This window comes from Symphalangus syndactylus, chromosome 13 (genome assembly GCF_028878055.3).
Source record: "Symphalangus syndactylus isolate Jambi chromosome 13, NHGRI_mSymSyn1-v2.1_pri, whole genome shotgun sequence".
Lineage (NCBI taxonomy): Eukaryota > Metazoa > Chordata > Mammalia > Primates > Hylobatidae > Symphalangus > Symphalangus syndactylus.
In genome coordinates this window covers 20,228,410-20,250,694 of record NC_072435.2, presented here as the reverse complement: position 1 = coordinate 20,250,694, position 22,285 = coordinate 20,228,410, and the positions used below count along the sequence as shown (strand labels likewise).

Sequence of the window (22,285 nt, the reverse complement as noted above, 5' to 3'; positions counted from 1 at the left end):
TGGAATGAAGCGGCGCAATCTCGGCTCACTGCAACCTCTGCCCCCAGGATTCAAGCGATTCTCCTGCCTCAGCCTCCCCAATAGCTGGGATTACAGGCACCTGCCACCAGGCCCGGCTTATTTTATTTTATTTTTTAGTAGAGATGGGGTTTCACCATGTTGGCCAGGTTGGTCCCGAATTTTTTTTTTTTTTTTTTTTTTTGAGACAGAGTCTTGCTCTGTCGCCCAGGCTGGAGTGCAGTGGCACCATCTTGGCTCACTGCAAGCTCTGCCTCCCGGGTTCACACCATCCTCCTGCCTCAGCCTCCCAAGTAGCTGGGACTACAGGCTCCCGACACCACGCCCGGGTAATTTTTTGTATTTTTAGTAGAGACGGGGTTTCACCGTGTTAGCCAGGATGGTCTCGATTTCCTGACCTCGTGATCCGCCCGCCTCGGCCTCCCAAAGTGCTGGGATTACAGGCGTGAGCCACCGCGCCCGGCCGGTCAGCCGGTCCAGAACTCTTGACCTCAGATGATCCACGCGCCTCGGCCTCCCAAAGTGCTAGTATTACAGGCGCGAGACACCTCGCCCAGCCTATGCAACATTGGTGAAATGACAAAATGGTAGAAATGAGAACAGATTACTAGTTGACAAAAAGAGGTTAACGGGGAGCAGAGGTAGGAGGGAAGGGTATGCGGCTTTGAAAGGGCAACACGGGGATCCTGTGGTGATGGAAACGTTCTGCGTCTCAATTGTGACATTGTACTCCAGTTTTTCTTTCTCTTCTCTTTTCTTTTTTTGAGACAGAGTCTCGCTCTGTTGCCCAGGCTGGAGTGCAGTGGCGCGATCTGGGCTCACCGCGATCTCCGCCTCCTGGGTACAAGCGATTCTCCTGCCTGAGACTCCCGAGTAGCTGGGATTACAGGCGCCAGCCTCCACACCCGGCTAATTTTTGTGTTTTCAGTAGAGATGGGGTTTCACCATGTTGGTCAGGATGGTCTTGAAGTCCTGAGCTCAAGGGATCCACCCACCTTGGCCTCCCAAAGTGCTGGGATTACAGACATGAGCCACCGCACCTGGCCTCTAGTTTTTCAAGATGCCACCTTTAGGGGAACTGGGTAAAGGGTACATAGGGTATGCATTATTTGTTACTGCATGTGAATTTATAATTACCTCAAATCAAAAGTTAAATTTTTAAAAAAATGACATCTGATTTCAATAAAAATCCGTATTTGTGTATTGAAGAATCAGAAATCCGGGTCCCCCAAGGGCTCATGTTTCTTAAGGCGGAGCCAGGCAGCGCTGCCCCTACATCCAGGGCCTGTGCTGTGCGACCCCGACCCGCCAGCCCCCAGCCCCATCTAACAGGGCTGCCGTCCTGAGTCCGTCCTCGTCGTGGGATAGCATGTGAGCCCCGTAAGGTCCTTCCTGTCGGCCTCACGGCTCCAGCCTCCCCGACGTCCTCACATCCACGCTGCGTGCCCTTTCTGAGCCTGAACGCCCCCTCCTCACCACGACATGATCAGAGCCACCTCCCCCGTCAGTCCCAGCGCCCACGCCAACAACGGGCACCTGTCTGACCAGTCACGGGTATTTGTGTCTCCCCCACAACCCCCAAGGCCTAGGCTGGACAAACGAATACGGAGTGGATAAAGGGGAGGAAGCTGCGGTAGGTGGCGCGAGGCCTGTGCGGGCGGCTCGGAGGCTAGCCCAGCCTGGTGAGCTCCGAAACTACCCGGGGCTGGGGGCTGATGAAAGAATAAATGAATATGGGAAGAAATGATGGCGCGGCAGGGCATGAAGGCGGAGCCACAAGGCTGTTAAGAGTGATGAGTGAATAAGTGAAAGAATAAACGAGCAGGAGGAACGATGCTACAAAACCGATCGCCATAAGGCTCCCGTTCACCGAGCGAACAGCGAACGGGAGCCGTTTCCGTCCCGACCACGGTCGCCTCTGGCCCGTGCAGGGCCACTTCCGGGCCGCTCTGGACGGCGCGGAGGCCTATCTCTCGGTGGTCCCAGAGGGCCCGGCTCAGAGCCGAGCCCCGCCCTGCCCCGCGCGGCGGGAGTGGTTGGAGCCGGAGGGCGGGTCTGTGCCTGGCCGAGGGTGTCCGTCGGCGTCACTCACCGTCCTTGGCCCGCTTCTGCGTCCACTAGGTGCGGCCTGAGAGAGGCCCGCACGCGGGCTCGAGCCGCGTAGAACGGTAGGAGGGCGGGCACCGGGTCTCCTGGGAGGCGCGATTGCATTCGGCAGAGCGGCCCATGGCCTCGCGTTTGTCCCCACTGCGCCTGCGTAACTGTGGCGCGGCTGGGGGCGCGCGCCTTCTGGTTCCCATGGGGACGGCGCCACAGCCGAGCTACTCTGGCGTCCTGCGTTGCCATGGATGCGCTCCTTCCCTTCCTGCACCCGGCCTGCCTCTGCGGCACACACCCAACAGCTACACAGGCGCCAGGGGTTGCCCGGGTCGCGGACGCAGGTCGGGCCGACGTAGCTTCTCCCTGGCGGTCCTCCTCCGGCCTTAGGCCGTCTTTACCACCCTGGAACCTTGCTGAGTTCACGCCACTGAGCTGCGTCTCACACCCATGCGCTGTGGAACACCCACCAAGCTGGAATCCACGCGGTTTTTAAAATAGAGTCGGGGGCTGGGCGCGGTGGCTCACGCCTGTAATCTCAGCACTTTGGGAGGCCGAGGCGGGCGGATCACGAGGTCAGGAGATCGAGACCATCCTGGCTAACACGGAGAAACCCCGTCTCTACTAAAAATGCAAAAAATTAGCCGGGCGTGGTGGCGGGCGCCTGTAGTCCCAGCTACTCGGGAGGCTGAGGCAGGAGAATGGCGTGAACCCGGGAGGCGGAGCTTGCAGTGAGCCGAGATGGCGCCACTGCACTCCAGCCTGGGCGACAGAGCGAGACTCTGTCTCAAAAAAAAAAAAACATAGACCAGATGCTGTAAGCTAAAATAAATGAATAGCTAGAGACGGGGTCTCGCTGTATGGCCCAGGCTGGTCTTGAACTTCTGGGCTCAAGTGATCCTCCCACCTTGGCCTCCCAAAGTGCTAGGATTACAGACTTGAGCCACTGCACCCGGCCTCCATGAGCTTTTTGTACCAGTTTTTCCCAGTTTGTACTAGGGAGCTGTCACCTCAGCCCAGGTGGTTTGGGCAGGTGTGGGTACATGGCCCAGGTCCACAGCACGGGGCAGTCCGTCCCCCTGGCCCTGGCAGTGGTCACTTTGGACCTGTGAGCATCGTGGGACTTCTCTCTGAACTGTTAGGACCTCTGTCTGCTTTGAACCTGAGGCTGTGAGCACCTGTCAGCTGGGGCAGCTGCAGCCTTCTTGCCCTCCGAGGGATGAATCTGTTAGAGAAGGGAGTCCATACAGAAAAGCAGAACTGAGGGATGGTGTGTTAGTTTCCTGTGGTTATGCAGCAAATTACCACAAATTTGGTGGCTTAAAACAGCAGAAATATATTCTCTCAGAGTTCTGGGGACCAGAAGTCTAACATCGATATGACTGAGCTGAAACAAGATGTTGACAGGGCTGAGCTCCCTCTAGAAGCTCTAACGTAGAACCTTTCCTTGCCTTTTTCAGCACCTGGAGCTGCATTCCATGTATTCCTTGGCTTTTGGTCCTTTCCTCCATCATCAAGTAACTGGTAACATCTTACTGTTTCTCTCATTAAGTTAAAATATTTAACATATGTTCATTTTATCTTATTTGCATGAGAGTCAATTTTAGCTTTAAAAAAATTTTTATTGGCCGGGCGGGGTGGCTCAGGCCTGTAATCCCAGCAATTTGGGAGGCGGAGGTGGGCGGATTACCTGAGGTCAGGAGTTCAAGACCAGCCTGACCAACATGGTGAAACCCCATCTTTACTAAAAGTACAAAAATTAGTCGTGTGTGGTGGTACATACCTGTAATCCCAGCTACTTGGGAGGCTGAGGCAGAATCGCATGAACCTGGGAGGCAGAGGTTGCAGTGAGCCGGGATCATGCCACTGCACTCCAGCCTGGGCAACAGAGCAAGACTCTGTCTCAAGAAAAAAACAAAAACAAAAAAAAAAAACGGGGCTGGGCGCAGTGGCTCACGCCTGTAATCCCAACACTTGGGAGACTGAGGCGGGGGGATCACGAGGTCAAGAGATCGAGACCATCCTAGCCAACATGGTGAAACCCTGTCTCTACTAAAAATACAAAAATTAGCTAGGCGTGGTGGCATGCGCCTGTAGTCTTGGATCACCCATGCTGGAAGAATTCAGCTGCCCGGCCATGAGGAAACTCAGGTCTGCAGTCCTGTAGAGAGGCAGTGGAGCAGTGCATCCTCCAGCCCCAGTGGGGCCTTCAGATGATTACAGTCTTGGCTGCCATGTTGACTTCAACCTCGTGAGAGGCCTTGAGCCAGAACCACAGGCCAAGCTGGTCACGAATTCTCCACCCCCAGAAAATGTGTGCGATGATAAATGTTTATTTATTTATTTATTTATTTTTTAGAAAGTCTTGCTCTCTCACCTAGGCTGGAGTGCAGTGGCGTGATCTCAGCTCATTGCAACCTCTGCCTCCCAGGTTCAAGGGATTCTTGTGCCTCAGCCTCCCAAGTAGCTGGGATTACAGGCACATGCCACCATGCCCGGCTAATTGTTGTATTTTTAGTAGAAACAGGGTTTTGCCATGTTGCCCAGGCTGGTCTCGAACTCCTGAGCTCAAGCCATCCACCCAACTCAGCCTCCCAAAGCACTGGGATTATAGGCCTGAGCCACCACACTTGGCCTGGAGCATGCCCTTCATGTGCAAACTAACCAGTCCAGAGCCTCACCCTCTACCTGGTCCACACACCGCAGGAGACAGTATTCCTCTGTCCTAATCATCCCAGGAACAGGAGCCAAGCAGCTGGGGAACACTCCCACAGCTGAAAGCCCACAGGATTACTCCAGCTAGCCAGACCTGTGCTGTGGGCTCTGCTCTGCCTTGCTTTTCCCTTGGAAACCCCAGTAAAGGCTCTGGCTTAGAACTCCCCCTTGCTCCTGCCCTGCTGCCTCTGACAGATGCTGGTGCTTTCTCATGTGTCCTTCCTCATGGGCCACGCCTCCTGTTTCCAGGATCTGTGAGCATGATGAACTTTGTTTTCCTGAGCTTGTCCTGTGTCTCCTCTTCTGGCCACACCTGACTGAGCAGCACATAAAAGCGACAGAACACCAGGAGGGCTGCTGCTTGGGGAAATTCTGTGAGAAGAGTCCTGGGGGACTAGGGGCAGGGCAAGCACTGCTCTCCCTCTCCTGGAGGCTGGGGAGAGCATCAAGGAGACTACCAGGTGAGAGGAACCATGGGCAGGGCCTCCCTCATCAGGATGCTTTCCCCAGAACAGAGGGATTTAAGCCCCTGGTGGGTGAGTCCTGGATTAACCAAGACCTGAGCCTTTTGGGGGCTGCGGAGGACAGAGGACACTGAGGTGAGTTTCTCCTGGGTGGATTCCCCAGGGGCCTCTGAGGCTGGTTTCAGGCCCTGCCCTTTGGCTGCCCCACTGGAAGCTCTGAGCATCCGCCCTTCGAGACACTTTCCCTGGTCTGACCTTGGCAAGGGCAAATAAGGAGGTACTCCATGGAGGGTCACCAAGGTCTGGGGCGTAAACAGTGCCCATCTGCACAGTAGCATGAGGGCCACAGAGTGTGGTAAATGTCAGTGACCAGCCCACGCGGTCCCCAGTGTGGCTGCAGGGGCCACCTAGGATTCTTCTGTTCAGGGACCCAGGCCACACTTGGGGAAACCTATTGGAAGCAACAAGGTCTAGGCCCTGAGGGCCCAGGGCTCTGCCCTCTCCAGGGCTCTAGCTGAGCCACGTGCAAGCATCCTCCCGGCCCTCCCAGCTGGTGTGAGGAGGAAACCACAGCCAGAGGGCAAGGTGCTCCACACAGATCTGTCCCTAGTCAGCCTGCCCCATTCGGCCTCTGGAGTGGGAGCCTTGGGTCTGTGTGGAACCAGTGTGGATGAAATGCAGGGAGAAACTGGAATCATAGCCATGGACGCCACTCACATAGCTGGGAAGAGGCATGCTGTGGTAGATCCCGGTGGACTCTCGCCTCTGCGGTGCTGGGGACATTGTGCCAACACCTCAGGCACCCACTTCCACTCACACCGCGGAGGCTTGGGGAGATGCGGTTCAGTCTGGAGTCCAGCAGGGGACAACAATACGGCGACCCCGCTCGTCAATCAGACCAGGGCAAGCTTGCCAGGGCATCACACTTCACCAAAGGGAACCCTTTCTGCCGCGACTACCGAGCCGCCAGGGCCGGGACAGGCAGAAGCCTGCCCCGAGGTCTCACCTCTGGAGGGTTATGAGCTGTGCCAGGCCGGCTACGGTAGAGGGTGTGCAAATACCCCGAGGTCCCAAGGCTCCTGAAGCTGCCTGAGGGATATGAGAGGCCCCAGGTTCGAATCCTGCCTCCACCGTCTTATGGTCGTGCCTCTGGAGAGTCACTTTTCTCTGTTTCCTCGCATACCAGACAGCCCAGTAACACGCACCGCGGCTCTGCGGAGAAAAAGACCCTAGAGATCGTGGACACAGCGTCTGGGCCGTATCAGAGCCCACTCGAGATTATTACTGCTTATGCCTGCAACCGGATGCTGTGCGCCCGGTTAGAAAAGGTCAAATAAAACTCGAGTTAGTGGAAGCCTGTGGACGCCATGTGTACAAAGTGAAGTTTAATCAAGGTTACAAACGTTGGTGGGTTTTCCGGGACAAAGGCCCCTCCTCGACGCAGGGTTCGCTTGGGCGACGCGTCGACTGTTGACTCCCTGCAGTCAAGGCGCGGCGCGGCCCGCGTGCCGCTTCTGGTGCTCGTTGAGGTTGGATCGTTGGCTGAAGGCGCGGCCGCACTCCCCGCACGCGTAGGGCCGCTCGCCCGTGTGCGTGCGCAGGTGGCGCACCAGGCTGCAGTTGCGCACGAAGGCCTTGCCGCAGTCGCGGCAGATGTAGGGCTTCTCGCCCGAGTGCAGGCGCTCGTGCTGGCGCAGCTCGGAGCAGCCGCGGAAGGTCTTGCCGCACTCGGGGCAGCCATAGGGCCGCTCGCCGGTGTGCGCGCGCTGGTGTTGCACCAGGCCCGAGCGGCCCTTGAAGGCCTTTTCGCACAGTGGGCACGCGTAGGGCTTGGCACTGCTGTGCGTGCGCTGGTGCCGGCTCAGGTTCGAGCGCTGGTTGAAGGCCTTGCCGCACTCGGGGCACGCGTAGGGCTTCTCGCCGGTGTGCACGCGCCGGTGCTCCACGAGGTGCGAGAACAGCCCGAAGGCCTTGGCGCAGTCGGCGCACTCGTACGGCTTCTCCCCAGTTCCCGACCCCCGTCGGGGACTCCGCTCGCTGCAGTCCCCGCAGGGCGGGCACCCTAGACGCAAGGCGCGCCGGGCCAGGACGGGGCCGCGCCGGTGGCGCTCGGCCGAGTGCGTCTTCTGGTGGCGGTACAGGCCGGAGCAGCGCACGAAGGCCTTGCCGCACTCGGCGCACTCGTAGGGCCGCTCGCCCGTGTGGATGCGCTGGTGCTGCAGCAGGCTGGAGGTGCGCGTGAAGGCCTTGCCGCACTCGTCGCAAGCGTACAGTCGCTGGGCCGGAGGATCGGGGACAATCGGGCGAGGTCGCGAGGTTTGGCCGCATTCAGGACACACTGGGGGGCCCTTGCCTGTCCGCTGCTGCTGGTTGGGGCGGAAGCGCTTCCCGCACCGGGCACACGGACGGGGCTCCTCCGTCGCCTGCAGCCTCTCCTGGGGGATCCGCAGGGCCCTCCACGCCAAGGCCTCTCCGCACGCGCAAGCCCGGGGCTGCTCCATCAGGGGGCTCCTCCCACGGGAGGTCGGCTTTGGGGTCCTCGGGCGGGTCGGAGCGCCAGTCCCCGGTTGGCACGGCCAACAGTCCCTGTGGACCTCACACAGTTGAGTCCGGGGGCGGTTCCGGAGCCGCTCTGGACAGGGTTCACACACGGGTGGCGTCTCCCCAGCGGGCGCCCCGCGATGCCGCGCCAGGCAGGAGTTCCTGCTGCAGTCCCCGCCACGCGCCGGGCTCCTACAGGGGCCCTCCCGGGCCTGCAGCCCCTCGGGGATAACTAGCTCAGGGTCCTGAGAAGAGGTGGGGCCGCACGGCTCCCGCACGAGGGGTCTGGTCCCGGCGCTGTGCCGGGTCCCCGGGCTGGGGCTCACCCCGAGGCTGCAGCCCCCGCCTGGGGGAGTCGTCCTACCGCCCACCGCTCCACGCAGGTCCCCCTTTTGAGTGGGGCGGCTCCCAGCTCGGTCCTCTTCGAGGAGCCTCGGCTCCTCGGGCCTCTTCTCCCGGGCCCCAGAGGCACCCTGGGCATCGGCCTTGGGGGTTCCTCCCTGCCCAGCCTTCTGGGCTGGAGCCTCCATCCTGGGGCGCAGAGTTCTGGTTGTAGGATCTGGAAGAGCAGAGAAGAAATGGAGGTTGGCAGTTCCCAGGAGGACAGAAGTGGAGAACTGGGCCAAAGAGCGACCACCCCACAGCTGGCACCTACTGGGCGGCCTCCAGCTCTCTGCAGATGCGAAAGGGGGAAATGGAGTGACATAGGCAGGCCTTCCTGCCCCTCTTCAAATTGTCACCACCCACACCCCAGAGAACGGCTTCCCAGGCTCTCCCTGCCCGCATCACCGCTCCTCCCCAACACTAGCTCCTAAAACACTGCGCCCCTGGCTAAGGCCCTCCCTGGTCCCCCTTCCCCAAGCAACAGGGACTCCCCCGTTGCTCAGCTGCCAGCTCCCCAAAATCTCACTTACTCCTGGCCTCAGTTTCTCAGTGGCAAGCCCACAGTCCGGGTCCTCCTGGCTCCATTCACTGCCATTGTCCATGTCTTCTAGGAGGTGTGAGGTGAGACTCACCTGACAGCTGAGAGCCTGGCCAGGAGATCCACGCTGCAGAGGCCAATGCTGGGCATCCCCTCCCCTCTTCAACCAGGTAACGGTGGTGCTCTCAAGGCTGGCAGCCTCATCTACAAAATGGGTATGATAACAGTAAGTGTAAACAGCTGAGTAGGGAGACAGGCAACCCAGATCATTCAAGCAAGTGTGGACATTAGCAAGGCCTGGCGCCTGCTATTACTATTTTAAAATTCCACTGTGGCTATATTAGTTACCTACTGCTGCTTTAACAAACTGCCACCTCCATAGTGGCTTGAGACAATGCAAACTTGTTATCTCAGAGTTCTGGAGGTCATAAGTCCTAAGTGAAGGTTTCAGTCGTGTGGGTTCCTTCCAGAAGCTCTTGGGGAGGAGGTTTGCTGACCATTTCCAGCTTCTAGATGCCACCTACTTTTCTTGCTTCCATCTTCAAGCCAGCAGTAAGACATGTTCATCTCTCTCTTTCTGGGTTTGTCGTCAAATCTCCTTATACTCCTTATAGGATTCTGAACCTTCTGCCTCTTGTGATCACACTAGGCCAACCACACCTAATCCAGGAATCCCCCCATCTCAAGATCCAAAATCTTGGGCCGGGTGCGGTGGCTCACGCTTGTAATCCCAGCACTTTGGGAGGCCGAGGCAGGCGGATCACGAGGTCAGGAGATCCAGACCACAGTGAAACCCCGTCTCTACTAAAAATACAAAAAATTAGCTGGGCGTGGTGGCGGGCACCTGTAGTCCCAGCTACTCGGAGAGGCTGAGGCAGGAGAATGGCGTGAACCCGGGAGGCGGAGCTCGCAGTGAGCCGAGATTGCGCCACTGCACTCCAGCCTGGGCGACAGAGCGAGACTCTGTCTCAAAAAAAAAAAAAAAAAAAAAAAAAAAAAAAAAAAAAAAAAAAAAAAAAAAAAAAAAAAACAGATCCAAAATCTCATCACACTCAGTTCCTTTGCCTTGTGAAGTAACATACTCAGAGGTTCTAGGGAACAGGACATGCAGATCTTTCAGGGGGCCATTATTCTGCCTACAACAGTGGACTTTGCCGAGATACACACACGTGCATATATAAATATTCATATCCTAAGCAAGCAATTGAATAGCAAGTGAAAACAAAGGGCAACCGGGCACGGTAGCTCACACCTGTAATCCCAGCACTTTGGGAGGCCGAGGCAGATGGATCACCTGAGGTCGGGAGTTTGAGACCAGCCTGACCAACATAGAGAAACCCTGTCTCTACTAAAAATACAAAATTAGCCAGGCATGGTGGTGCATGCCTGTAATCCCAGCTACTCAGGAGGCTAAGGCAAGAGAATCACTTGAACCTGGGAGGTGGAGGTTGCAGTTAGCTGAGATCGCACCATTGCACTCCAGCCTGGGCAACAAAAGTGAAACTCTTTCAAAAAAAGAAAAGAGGGAGGGAGGGAGGGGGAGAGAGAGAGAGAGGGAGAGAGAGAGAGAGAAAGGGAGGGAGGGGCCGGGCGCGGTGGCTCAAGCCTGTAATCCCAGCACTTTGGGAGGCTGAGGCCGGCGGATCACGAGGTCAGGAGATCGAGACCATCCTGGCTAACATGGTGAAACCCCGTCTCTACTAAACATACAAAAAATTAGCCGGGCGTGGTGGCGGGCGCCTGTAGTCCCAGCTACTCAGAGAGGCTGCGGCAGGAGAATGGCGTGAACCCGGGAGGTGGAGCTTGCAGTGAGCCGAGATCGAGCCACTGCACTCCAGCCTGGGCGACAGAGCGAGACTCCGTCTCAAAAATAAATAAATAGAATTTTCCTCACTGTGTTGTGATGTGGTTTCTCAGCCTCGCACGTGATGACTGCACAATCCTCCTGTCATTGTTTCCAGAACAAAGATGGATCTGTCCAGCACAGCCTTTAGACTATGAAGCCCTGATGGCTAACATCACATGCAGAGCATGAGATGGACACACTTGTGGCACCCTTGTAAATCACTGCTTCATTGAGCACAGGAGCTCAGATTCTTCTCCTTTTGTCCTGTGTTCCCTTTTCTGTGCAAGGCAGATATCCCCTTATTTTATTTTATTTATTTATTTTGGTTTTTTGAGATGGAGTCTGTCTCTGTCACCCAGGCTGCAGTGCAGTGGTGTGATCTCAGCTCACTGCAACCTCTGCCTGCTGGGTTCAAGCAATTCTCCTACCTCACTCTCCTGAGTAGCTGGGATTACAGGTGCCTGCCACCATGTCTGGCTAATTTTTTGTATTTTTAGTAGAGACGGGGTTTCACCATGCTGGCCAGGCTGGTCTTGAACTCCTGACCTTGTGATCTGCCCGCCTCCCAAAGTGCTGGGATTACAGGCGTGAGCTACCATGCCTGGCCAGATATCCCTTTATTTATTTGTTTGTTTGTTTATTTTTATTTATTTAGAGACAGGGTTTCACTCTTGTTGCCCAGGCTGGAATGAATTGGCCCCATCTTGGCTCACTGCAACCTCCGCCTCCTGGGTTCAAGCAATTCTCCTGCCTAAACCTCCCGAGTAGCTGGGATTATAGCCATCCACCACCAAGCCCGGCTAATTTTGTTGTTTTTTTTTTAAGTAGAGCCAGGGGTTTCACCATGTTCACCGGGCTGGTCTCGAACTCCTGACTTCAGGTGATCCACCCGTCTCGGCCTCCCCAAGTGCTGGGATTACAGGCATGAGCCACCGCACCCAGCCGATATCCATTTATTAAATGTCTCAGAGGGCCGGGCGCAGTGGCTCACGCCTGTAATCCCAGCACTTGGGGAGGCCGAGGTGGGCGGATCACGAGGTCAAGAGATCGAGACCATCCTCGCCAACGTGGTGAGACGTCCTTGACCTGATGTCACTTTTTCTGTCTGTTTTGCAAATTTCTAACAGGCAGTTGCCCTGGGCCACCTGGTGGCCTGAAATAACGACCAAAAGGACTCACGAAGCATTTAACCAAGACTCTACATGTTGACTTTTCAGCCAAGGACACTTCAGAGCGACTGGCCACAGTTCTCCGAAGGAAGCTGCTGCCAGTTGCCCCTAGGGGGTTATTTCCTTCTTGGACATCATAACCACAATGGCAGAAATGCACTGATGGCCAGCACTCTGGGGATGAATGTTTTTGAGGGGAAATTAAACATACCAAACTGGTTAAAGACAAAAATGCAGAGTTGGACAAGTTCTGCAGGTCATGAAGGGCCTTTGAAGCAGCCAGGCCCGGTTCCTGCTCTGCTGTATGGGAGGCTGCTGGCCTGAGCTGGAGAGCAGAAAGGCCCAGTGCCAAGGGTTCAGCAAGTACAGTCCCAGGCCAGGCATTTGCTAATAAGCCAGGGTGACAGTAAGGACAAGGGGACTCTGGTGTGATGTGAGGTTTCTCAGCCTCACTTGTTACACGTGTGATAATTGCACAACCCTCCTGTCCCCTGCAGGCCTGTGTGAGACAGGAAAGGTGAGGCTGCCCCTCCCTCTGCACCTTAAAGCCACTCGGGGTCTGGGTTTTCCTGAGACTTCGGGAGCCAGATGCAGACTCCCAAAGGCGCTGATCCTTCCTCGATCTCCCTCCCTCAAGAGTGGCACTAATCAGGTCTAATTTAGAGAAAATCCATCACCTCCCCCCACTGTGGGCTCTGCCACTTCATGCCTTGGTCTCTCCACCTATCAGCCAGCTGGAGCTTGGGACTCAAGGAGGCATGCTTGGAAGTAAGGAACTTCTGTGAGTATGAGGACATCTGGGTGGTGCTGAACACCAGCATGCTTTGCCCCGTGGCCTGGACTGTGCACAGGGCACCTAGACTGACCTGTCACCTCCCACGCAGGTGGAAGGGTGTGAGACAGCATGGGCACTCAGTTACAAACATCCCCTTCCCAAACACTTGTGGATCAGAGTCTGAGGCTACTCCTTCCAGGTGAGGGTTGGCTGCTGTTGTAGCTTGTTATTCTCTTTCTGTCCCTTCTGCCCTCAGGTCTTGACCATGCAGCTTCCAAGAACAGGATGGGGAATGATATGGGCGCCTGGGGAGGCGAGCAGCCACGGGCCTCACCTGCTCATGGGCACTGACAGTCCCAACAGCAGGTGGACATGAGTCTAACCCACAGACACCAGAGTAGAGGGAGCTGGGCTCCCTGAGTCTGGATGGGGTTCTCACAGGCCCCCACAGGGAGACAAGGAAGCTTTCTCCAGAATGTAGAGTATGGACTCACTGTGTGAATAAAGTAAATGAGCTGGGTGGAGGGGGGCGGGCAAGATTTCAAAAAGCACCACGCATACACCCAGGACTGGCAAAGCTGCTGGCAGTAAGCTCTATCATGGGGCTCCCCCACTGCAGGTGAGCTGATTGGCCTTAGCTGGCACCATCCATGCTCAGTGTTTGCCCTGAGGACAAGAAGACCTGGCAGAAAAGAGGAAAGTACAGAACGCGCTCCCACCTGGCTGGTGGGGATATAGACGGTGCAGCTGCCGTGGAAACCTTCAGCTCCACAGAAAGGTAAAGATGGAGCTACCACACCCCCAGCAATTCCGCCCCTAGGTATCCACCCAAGAGAAATGAACACAGGCATTCAAGCAAACACCGGCTCACAGAGGTTCACAGCAGCGCTGTTCACAGTAGCCAAAATGGAGAAATAAGCCAAGTATATAAAATGACAAATGCATAAATAAAATGTGGTATATCCATAGAATGGGTTATTATTCAGCCATAAAAATGGATGAGTACTAACACATACTGCAACATGGACTTTAGAAAACATGGGAAGTAAAAGAAGTGAGTCACAAAAGACCACATATTGCATGATTCCATTTATACGATATATCCAGAATAGGCAAATCCACAGAGACAGAAAGTAGATTGGTGGTCGCCAGGGGCTGAGGGGGAAAAGAATGGGGAGTAAATTGCTTTACGGGTATCAAGTTTTGTTTTGGGGTAATTAAAATGTTCTGGAAATTATAGTGGTGATGGTTGCACAACATAGTGAATATATTAAAACCTAAAAAATATACTAAAACCTGGCCAGGCGGTGGTTCACACTTGTAATCCCCGCACTTTGGGAGGCGAAGGTGGGAAGATTACTTGAGGCCAGTTCGAGACCAGCCTGGCCAAAATGTCGAAACCCCATCTCTGCTAAAAATACAAAAACTAGCCGGGTGTGGTGGCACATTCCTGTAGTCCCAGCTACTTGGGAGACTGAGGCAGAGAATCGCTGGAACCTGGGAGGGGGAGGCTGCAGTGAGCCGAGATCGCACCACTGCACTCCAGCCTGGGCGACTGAGCAAGACTCTATCTCAAAAAAAAAAAAAAAATTATATATATATACACACAAAAACATGGCCGGGCACAGTGTCTCACGCCTGTAATCCTAACACTTTAGGAGGCTGAGGCAGACGGATCACTTGAGGTCAGGAGTTCGAGACCACCCTGGCCAACATGGTGAAACCCTGTCTCTACTAAAAATATGAAAATTAGCCAGGCGTGGTGGCAGGCGCCTGTAATTCCAGCTACTTGAGAGGCTGAGGCAGAATTGCTTGAACCTGGGAGGAGGAGGTTGCAGTGAGCCGAGATCACACCACTGTACTCCAGCCTGGGCAACAGAGCGAGACAGATATATATATATATACTTAGAGTATATATTTATATAGAATGTAAATATATATATTAGAGATATATATATACTAAAACCCAACCTGAATTGTAAAATGGTTCATTTGTTACATGATTTATATATTTTTGTTTTGTTTTTTTGAGACGGAGTCTCCCTCTGTCACCCAAGCTGGAGTGCAGTGGCGTGATCTCGGCTCACTGCAACCTCCGCCTTCCGGGTTCAAGCAAGTCTCCTGCCTCAGCCTCCTGAGTAGCTGGGATTACAGGCATGTGCCACCAAGAACGGCTAATTTTTGTATTTTTAGTGGAGACGGGATTTCACCATGTTGGTCAGGCTGGTCTTGAACTCCTGACGTCGTGATCCACCTGCCTCGGCCTCCCAAAGTGCTGGGATTACAGGCGTGAGCCGCCGCACCCAGCTGATTTGTATCTTTTCTTTTTTTTTTTTAAAGCAGAATGCACCCATGCCACAGTGCTCCTGCCTGCAGCCTGCCAGGCATCGGCCCACCCTGCAACATCCAGGATGTCATTTGAGCCCTGGTCACACGAAAGCACTGCATGGGATGAAGGTGGTTTCTTTATTTATTTTTATTTTATTATTTATTTATTTTTTTGACACAGAGTCTCGTTCTGTTGCCCAGGCTGGAGTGCAGTGAAACAATCTCGGCTCACTGCAACCTCCGCCTCCCAGGTTCAAGCAATTCTCCTGCCTCAGCCTGGCGAGTAGCTGGGATTACAGGTGCCTGCCCCCACGCCCAGCTAATTTTTGCATTTTCAGTAGAGATGAGGTTTCACCATGTTGGCCTGGCTGGTCTCAAACTCCTGGCCTCAAGTGATCCACCTGCCTCGGCTTCCCAAAGGTGCTGGGATTACAGGCATGAGCCACTGCGCCCGGCCAAAGGTGGTTTCTTTTAAGCAATACATTTGTATTGAGAAAAACAAGTTCTTGGCCGGGCGCGGTGGCGGGCGCCTGTAGTCCCAGCTACTCCAGAGGCTGAGGCAGGAGAATGGCGTGAACCCGGGAGGCAGAGCTTGCCATAAGTCGAAATCAGGCCACTAAACTCCAGCCTGGGTGACAGAGCAAGACTCTGTCTCAAAAAAAAAAAAAGGAAAACGAAAGAGAAAAACAAGTTCTTTTAAATTTCTACGTAAAAATAAAGTAATTTCTCACACACAGCCAAGTCAACTGCGCACCAGAGTACCAAGCATGGTTTCCACATCAGAGGCTTAAGCTCTGGGGTAAAACCATTTTCTTTAACCAGGTGTCTGTCAATTCACTCATATCAAAGAGAAAACTTGGCTGGGTGTGGTGGCTTATGCCTATAATCCCAGCACTTTGTGAAGCCAAGGTGGGTGGATGGCTTGAGCCCAGACCAGCCTGGGCAGTATGGTGAAACCCCGTCTCTATTTAAAAAAAAAAAAAAAAAAATGGCCGGACGCGGTGGCTCATGCCTGTAATCCCAACACTTTGGGAGGCCAAGGCGGGTGGATCACAAGGTCAGGAGATTGAGACCAGCCTGGCTAACACGGTGAAACCCCATCTCTACTAAAAATACAAAAAATTAGCCAGGCGAGGTGGCGTGCGCCTGTAATCCCAGATACTCGGGAGGCTGAGACAGGAGAATCACTGGAATCCGGGAGGCGGAGGTTGCAGTGAGCCGAGATCGCGCCACTGCACTCCAGCCTGGGCGACAGAGGGAGACTCTGTCTCAAAAAAAAAAAAAAAAAAAAAAAAGGCTGGGCGCAGTGGCTCACGCCTGTAATCCCAGCACTTTAGGAGGCCAAGGTGGGCAGATCACGAGCTCAGGAGATTGAGACCATCCTGGCTAACACGGTGAAACCCTGTCTCTACTAAAAATACAAAAAATTAGCCAGGTGTGGTGGTGGGTGCCTGCAGGAGAATGGTGTGAACCCGGGAGGCGGAGCTTGCAGTGAGCTGAGATGTTGCCACTGCACTCCAGCCTGGGTGACAGAGCGAGACTCCGTTTCAAAAAAAAAAAAAACTATCCGGGTGTGGTGGTGCAAGCCTGTAGCCCCAGCTACCAGGAAGCTAAGGTGGGAGGATCGCTTGAGCCTGGGAGATGGAGGCTGCAGTGAGCTACAATTGCGCCACTGCACGCCAGCCTGGGCAACACAGTGAGACCACATCTCAAAAAAGAAAGCAAAGAAAACTCTTCATTAGAAACTGAACATGCTCGCTGGGAATGATATTCAGGGCACAGGGCAATTCCTTACAGGGGCACACACGCAAGGGCACTGCTGCCACCACATGGGAAGTTGTGACCTGGGAGGGAGGAGACTGAGGGCAGGACACAGGACATGGAGACACATGTTCTGGTCTGTCTGACCATGGAGCTCTGTCCATACCCAGGCTGCCTGCTGGCTCCCCCACCACACAGTATCTGGCGTCTCTCACAGGTGTCGGCTTCTCTCTCTGGAGTCCCTCTGCTGGCCATGGGCCTGGCTATTCGGGGCAGGCCCACCTCCCCACATTCTCTCAAGCCTCTGTCTCTGAGCACTGCAGGTTTTGTAGCGTTCCCTCGTCTACCTCTGAGAGGCCAGGCTGACTGAAGAGCTCCTGAGAAAGCCACCAGGACCCACTGCTAAGGGGGTCGGTCCAGGGTCATTGCCAGGCTGGGATCTGGGGTCCCCACACATAGGGCCGGGAACTCCCCAGCCATAGACTCTGATGGGGGCTCCAGTGTGGACTCCAGCCCCTTACACGGAGGAGGGAGCATGCCACTATGGATGCTGAGCAGCAGGAGGTCAGGGGCCCCGCTTTCACAATGTGCCATCCCAGAAGCCCCACAGCCAGGATCTGGACCTCTCTGACACAACTCCAGGTCACAGAGACCCAGATGTCAGGGACGGAGAGACTTGGGCACCTGCCTTGCTATTAGCCCCAAGGCTGCTGGCTTCATGTCACAGTCTGTACAACAGCTGGTGGCATGAGCAGGGCTAGGACCAGCATTCAGCATGACTTCCTAGAACTCTAGGGACTTAGGGGCCGAGGACTTCAGGGTGAAAGACCATACCTGGGACAGCCTGGCCAAACAGGGACAATTGATCACCATGCAATCAGTGGACAGGCCCAAGAATGGATGGGCACATGAGGTCACCCAGGACCGGGCAGGTTCCACTGAAGGAGGCTGCAAAAGATATATCCAACGCCCTAACCCCGGAACTCTCAGAATGTGACCTTATTAGGTCTTTGCAGACATAATTAAGGATCTTGTGATGAGATCACCCTGAATAACCTGGGTGTGCCCTAACTCCAATGACAGGTGTCCTTATGAAGGAGGCAAAGGGAGTTCTGACACGGAGAAGAGGCGGCCGTGTGAAGATGGAGGCTGATATTGGAGTGATGCAGCCACACTCCAAGGAACACCTGGAGCCACCAGAAGCCAGAAGAGGCAAGACCCCCACCCAGAGCCGTCAGAGAGCACAGTACTGCCGACGCCGACACCTTGATTTCAGACTTCTGGCTTCCAGAACTGTGAGGATAAATTTCTGTTGTTTTAAACTGCCCAGTGTGTGGTAGTGTGTTATGGCAGCCACAGAAACTAACAGAGACTGGTCTAGCACCCTCGACAGAATGTGTGTGTTGTATGGGGCTCTCCTGATCCCTAGTGATGGGGAGTCAGAGGACTGCTTAGTGTCTGAACAGAGGGTTGGGGAAGCTGGGTTGTCCCGAAGAACCAGCAGTCCCCACTTGGCAGAAAGGGACCCTGAACTTGCGGGAGGTGGGGGCTGAGGGGCGCCTGCTAGCCATGTGCTAAGAGCATCTTTGGATTGGTCCCCAGATGCCCTGCTCCCAGGGGTGGCTCCTCTGCTGCAACAAGAACCTGCCTCACAGCACCAGACACAGCAGGTGGGAGCTGTGGGCCATGGCCGAGTCTCTTCGTCTCCTTGATCTGCTCCCAGGATGCACTGTCCCACTATCCCACCTGTAGGTGGGTGGCATTCCAGCCATGGACCCATGATCTGAGGCTGAGCACAGCAAACACAATGGAGGCTCTGGGTCCCAGGCCCCAGGAGCCCGTCCTTGATGGTGCATTACAGCTCTCCCAGGCTGTTCTGACAGCGACCTCCCATCTGCCCCAGGTGAGCGTGCTTGCACCTGGGTGCTCGCCCAGCCTTTCTAGTTGTCCTTAGGGATTCTGGTGTTGGGAACAGGATGCAGAGTTACCAATTTAGGGGGACTGAGAGGTTAACGTGGCCAAGGCTGAGCCCTGCAGAACTGCAGAGCAACAGCACACACAGGAAAGCTAGTGAGGTTCCACGTCCTCATGGAGGTTGGACACGGCACAGTGAGGTCTTATTTGCCCAAGAGAATGTGCAGGAAAGTCGCCAGGCACGGTGGTGCATGCCTGTAATCCCACCTACTCGGGAGGCTGAGGCTGGAGAATCGCTTGAACCCAGGAGGTGGAGGTTGCAGTGAGCCGAGATCGCGCCATTGCACTCCAGCCTGGGCAACAAGAGCGAAACTCCGTCTCAAAACAACAACAACGACAACAGCAACAAAAACAGAATGTGCAGGGAAGTCAACGTTGGTGGCTCTGAGGTGTGGAGGACACAGGCTAGTGCCCAGCTCAGCGTGGCTCCACCTCTCTGAGCCACAGACCAACCTCACCCACACTGACAGTCCCAAGGGACACAGACTCTAGCCCCTATGTCCAATTCTACACTGTGCACGCAATGGGAAGAACAGTGCATCATGCACTGTACAGCAGAAGGAATGTCCTCTGAGTGCAGGCACAGCTCCCTTCTGTGTCTGCCCTCCCCACAGTGCCTCCACCCTCAAGGATTAGCAAGCTTCAACCCTCGCAGGACATCCACTATGTCAGGGCCAAACGGTGCTGCATCCTGCTCTAATAGTGAGTGAAGGAGGGGACCGCAGACAAGAAGAAATGAACAAGGAGACAGTTTAAAAGAGAAAAAGACGTGAAGAACATCAGACAGGGAGCAGCGCGAGGGCGCCGGGGAGGGAGGCAGCGGATTCTTCGGGCCTCTGTGAGGAGGGGGCATGAAACCGGTCTGGAGACAAGGAAAGGGAATAGCAAGTGCAAAGGCCAGGATGCGGGGGCAGAGACGGTAGGCAGGCCGGCGTCGGCCTCGGCTAGCAGGTGGGCTTGACTCCGAGAGCCGCAGGCCGCAAGGATGGGTCCCGGGCCTGGAGCCTCCCCTCGCGGGCTTCAATGACACCCAGCACGGAAACGCGGGGGCCAGAACTACAGAAGCCCGTCCCGCCCGGAACTCAAGGTCGCGAGTGCTGTGGCCGGTCCGGACCCGGAGCGCGAGGACCGGAAGTGCGCGGCGTTACGCCTCTGCCCCGGACCCCGCGCGCGGAGGTGGAGAGGGGACTGGGGTGGTGGCCGCGCTATGCGCCAGGAGGTCCCCGCCTCGCAGGCCGAGGTTGCGGGTCCGCGCAGAATGCCACTTACTCTCTGGAGGCGGCCCGCACGGGTCCCCTGGTCCCCGCCCCGCATGCAGCGCGGAGCCGTCCTCCCGCCACCTCCGGGCCGCCGCGGCACTGAGGGACCCAGCCACAGCAAGCGCAGGCGGGAACCCGCGCAGGGACTGCTGGGAAACGTAGTCCCGTCATGTCCCGCTTTGGCGCTGCGGAGAAAGCGGTGTAGGGGTTCCGGTTGTCATAGAAACAGAGGCCGGCTACACCTAAAAGGCGGGGCGTGGACCTACGTCGTCGCCAAGGAAACGGCGTTCCGGACCGGGACGTAGAGTCCCGCCCATCCCTTCTCGTGAAAGCGGGTGACTGGTCGTGATTATGATTGATAGCCCCCCTCTCCCAATCTGATTTCTAAGAGGTCCCAACCTGGAACCAACTTGCCTTTCGCAGGCTCCCCTCGGGTGGAAGAGTTGGGCTGGGAAGCACCTGGGGAACTGTTAAGTGTCCTGGTGAGCGCGTTGCGAGTGAGACCGGTAACATCAAAATCTGGGAGTGGGCCTGAGCATATGCGCGTCAAAACTCCTCAGTTGAGTCTTTTTTTTTCTTTTTGGTTTGCTTTTTTGAGACGGGGGTCTCGCTCTGTCGCCCAGGCGAATGCAGTGACACCATCACGGTTCACTGCAGCCTCCACCTCCTGAGCGCAAGCGATCCTCCTACCTCAGCCTCCAGAGTAGCTGTTAACAGGGGCGCGCGCCACCACGCCCGGCTAATTTTCTTTCTTGTCTCCCTCCCCCTCCTCCCCCTCCCTTCCTCCTCCCACTATGTCGCCCAGGCTGGTCTCGAACTCCTGTACTGAAGCGACCCTCCCACCTCACCCACCCGAATAGCTGGGACTATAGGTGTGAGCCACCATGCCTGGATAGTTTTTTTATTTTTATTTATTTATTTATTTTAGAGATAGGGTCTGCGTATGTTGCCCAGACTGGTGTGGAACCCCCGGACTCAAGCGATCCTCGTGTCTCAGCCTTCCAGAGTGCTGGGAGTACAGGCTTGAGCCACTGCGCCAGGCCCCTAGTCCCCTAGTTGATTCTAACATGTGCGGCCCCATTGGGGAACTACAGCCTCCCCAGCCCCTTTGGGTGTTGCTGACTCTACGGGCCCGCCCAGGTAGAATGAACTGGTCACGCCTCCTACCCATTTGTCACCCCCAGCTCTTGCCCCCATCTATTGTGTGGCTCCTGCCCTCAATAGGGACATCTAATTTTGTTGGCCAGTCCAGCACATATATTGCATGTAACGACCCAGTTTGCCCCACCTTCTGCCTCCACTGCATCTGCTTCAGGGATGCTGGGACTGTTCCACTCCCTTTCTCCATCCTTTGGGTGTCTCCACATCGAAAGCCTTGTCAAGAGGTCTCTCTCCCTGCCCAAGTACAAAACTCAGGGCTTACCAAGCTCATTGAGGGCGAGAGGAGGCTGAAGGGCACTTGGAGGGCTGCCCGCCTTGTGGGTCCCTTGGTGGCTGAAGAGAGTTGCACAGGAAGGCCTTGACAGTTGTCACAGAGAAAGGAATGCAGCTGCTGGCTCTGTGTGGGTGTGTAGATGTCTGACAGTTTCAGCCACTGGCCCCAATTGGGACACAAGTGGGATTTTTTTTTTTTTTTTTTTTTTTTTTTTTGAGACAGAGTCTTGCTCTGTTGCCCAGGTTGGAGTGCAGTGGCTGCGATCTCGGCTCACTGCAACTTCCACCTCCCAGGTTCAAGCAGTTCTCTGACTCAGCCTCCCGAGTAGCTGGGATTATAGGTGCCCACCACCACGCCCGGCCAATTTTTTTGTCTTTTTAGTAGAGATGGGGTTTCACTGTGTTAGCCAAGATGGTCTCGATCTCCTGACCTCATGATCTGCCCGCCTCGGCCTCCCAAAGTGCTGGGATTAGAGGCATGAGCCACCGCGCCCGGCCCTCTTCTCTCTCTTATTAGGACACTTGTCATTGGATGTAGGGTCCACCCCACTAATCCTGGATGCTCTCATCTTGGGATCCTTGACTAAATTACATCTGCAAAGATTTTTTTCCAATAGGTCACATTCGCTGGGTCTGGGTATTAGGGCATGAACTTACCTTTTTGGGGGCCACCATTCGATCCATTACAGGTGGGCATCCCATGGAAGCAGACAGTGGCTGGGCCAAAGTAGCCCATGAAGTATCAGCCATGGGCACAAGATCGAGTTTGGGGTGCGGCAGGGCCAGGCTTGGCTCTGCCAGGCAACTGGGTGGACTGAATCCAGCACACTCCAAACGAGTTGATAATCAGGCTGGGGACTTCAACAGACAACCAAAGTGCCAGTAAGGGCATTAAGGAGCCATCATGGCCAGGTGCAGTGGCTCACGCCTGTAATCCCAGCACTTTGGGAGGCCGAGGCAGGCGGATCACGAGGTCAGGAAA

At 55.4% G+C, this 22,285-nt stretch overlaps 1 protein-coding gene and 1 long non-coding RNA gene across 4 annotated transcripts; one reads left to right on the top strand and one right to left on the bottom strand.

Annotated features, from left to right (window-relative positions):
* Positions 1–6,655: 6,655 nt before the first annotated feature.
* On the bottom strand, positions 6,656–22,285 carry ZNF837 (zinc finger protein 837). 3 transcript variants are annotated; one of them, XM_055239892.2, is made up of 3 exons: positions 21,293–22,285; positions 8,852–8,961; positions 6,656–8,394 (listed from the first exon to the last, which is right to left on the bottom strand). In XM_055239892.2, the coding sequence occupies exon 3, from the start codon at positions 8,363–8,365 to the stop codon at positions 6,779–6,781; it is 1,587 nt and encodes a 528-aa protein (XP_055095867.1). In that variant the 5' UTR covers positions 8,366–8,394; positions 8,852–8,961; positions 21,293–22,285; the 3' UTR covers positions 6,656–6,778. The 3 variants fall into 3 exon arrangements, with proteins under 3 accessions (XP_055095867.1, XP_055095865.1, XP_055095866.1); XM_055239890.2 differs by lacking the exon at positions 21,293–22,285 and adding an exon at positions 19,880–20,033 and having other exon boundaries at positions 8,750–8,961; XM_055239891.2 differs by lacking the exon at positions 21,293–22,285 and adding an exon at positions 19,880–20,033.
* On the top strand, positions 12,330–18,284 carry LOC134732240 (uncharacterized). The gene is made up of 5 exons (XR_010115203.1): positions 12,330–12,553; positions 13,167–13,325; positions 14,891–15,004; positions 17,720–17,931; positions 18,239–18,284. It is a non-coding gene; the product is annotated as an uncharacterized lncRNA (long non-coding RNA).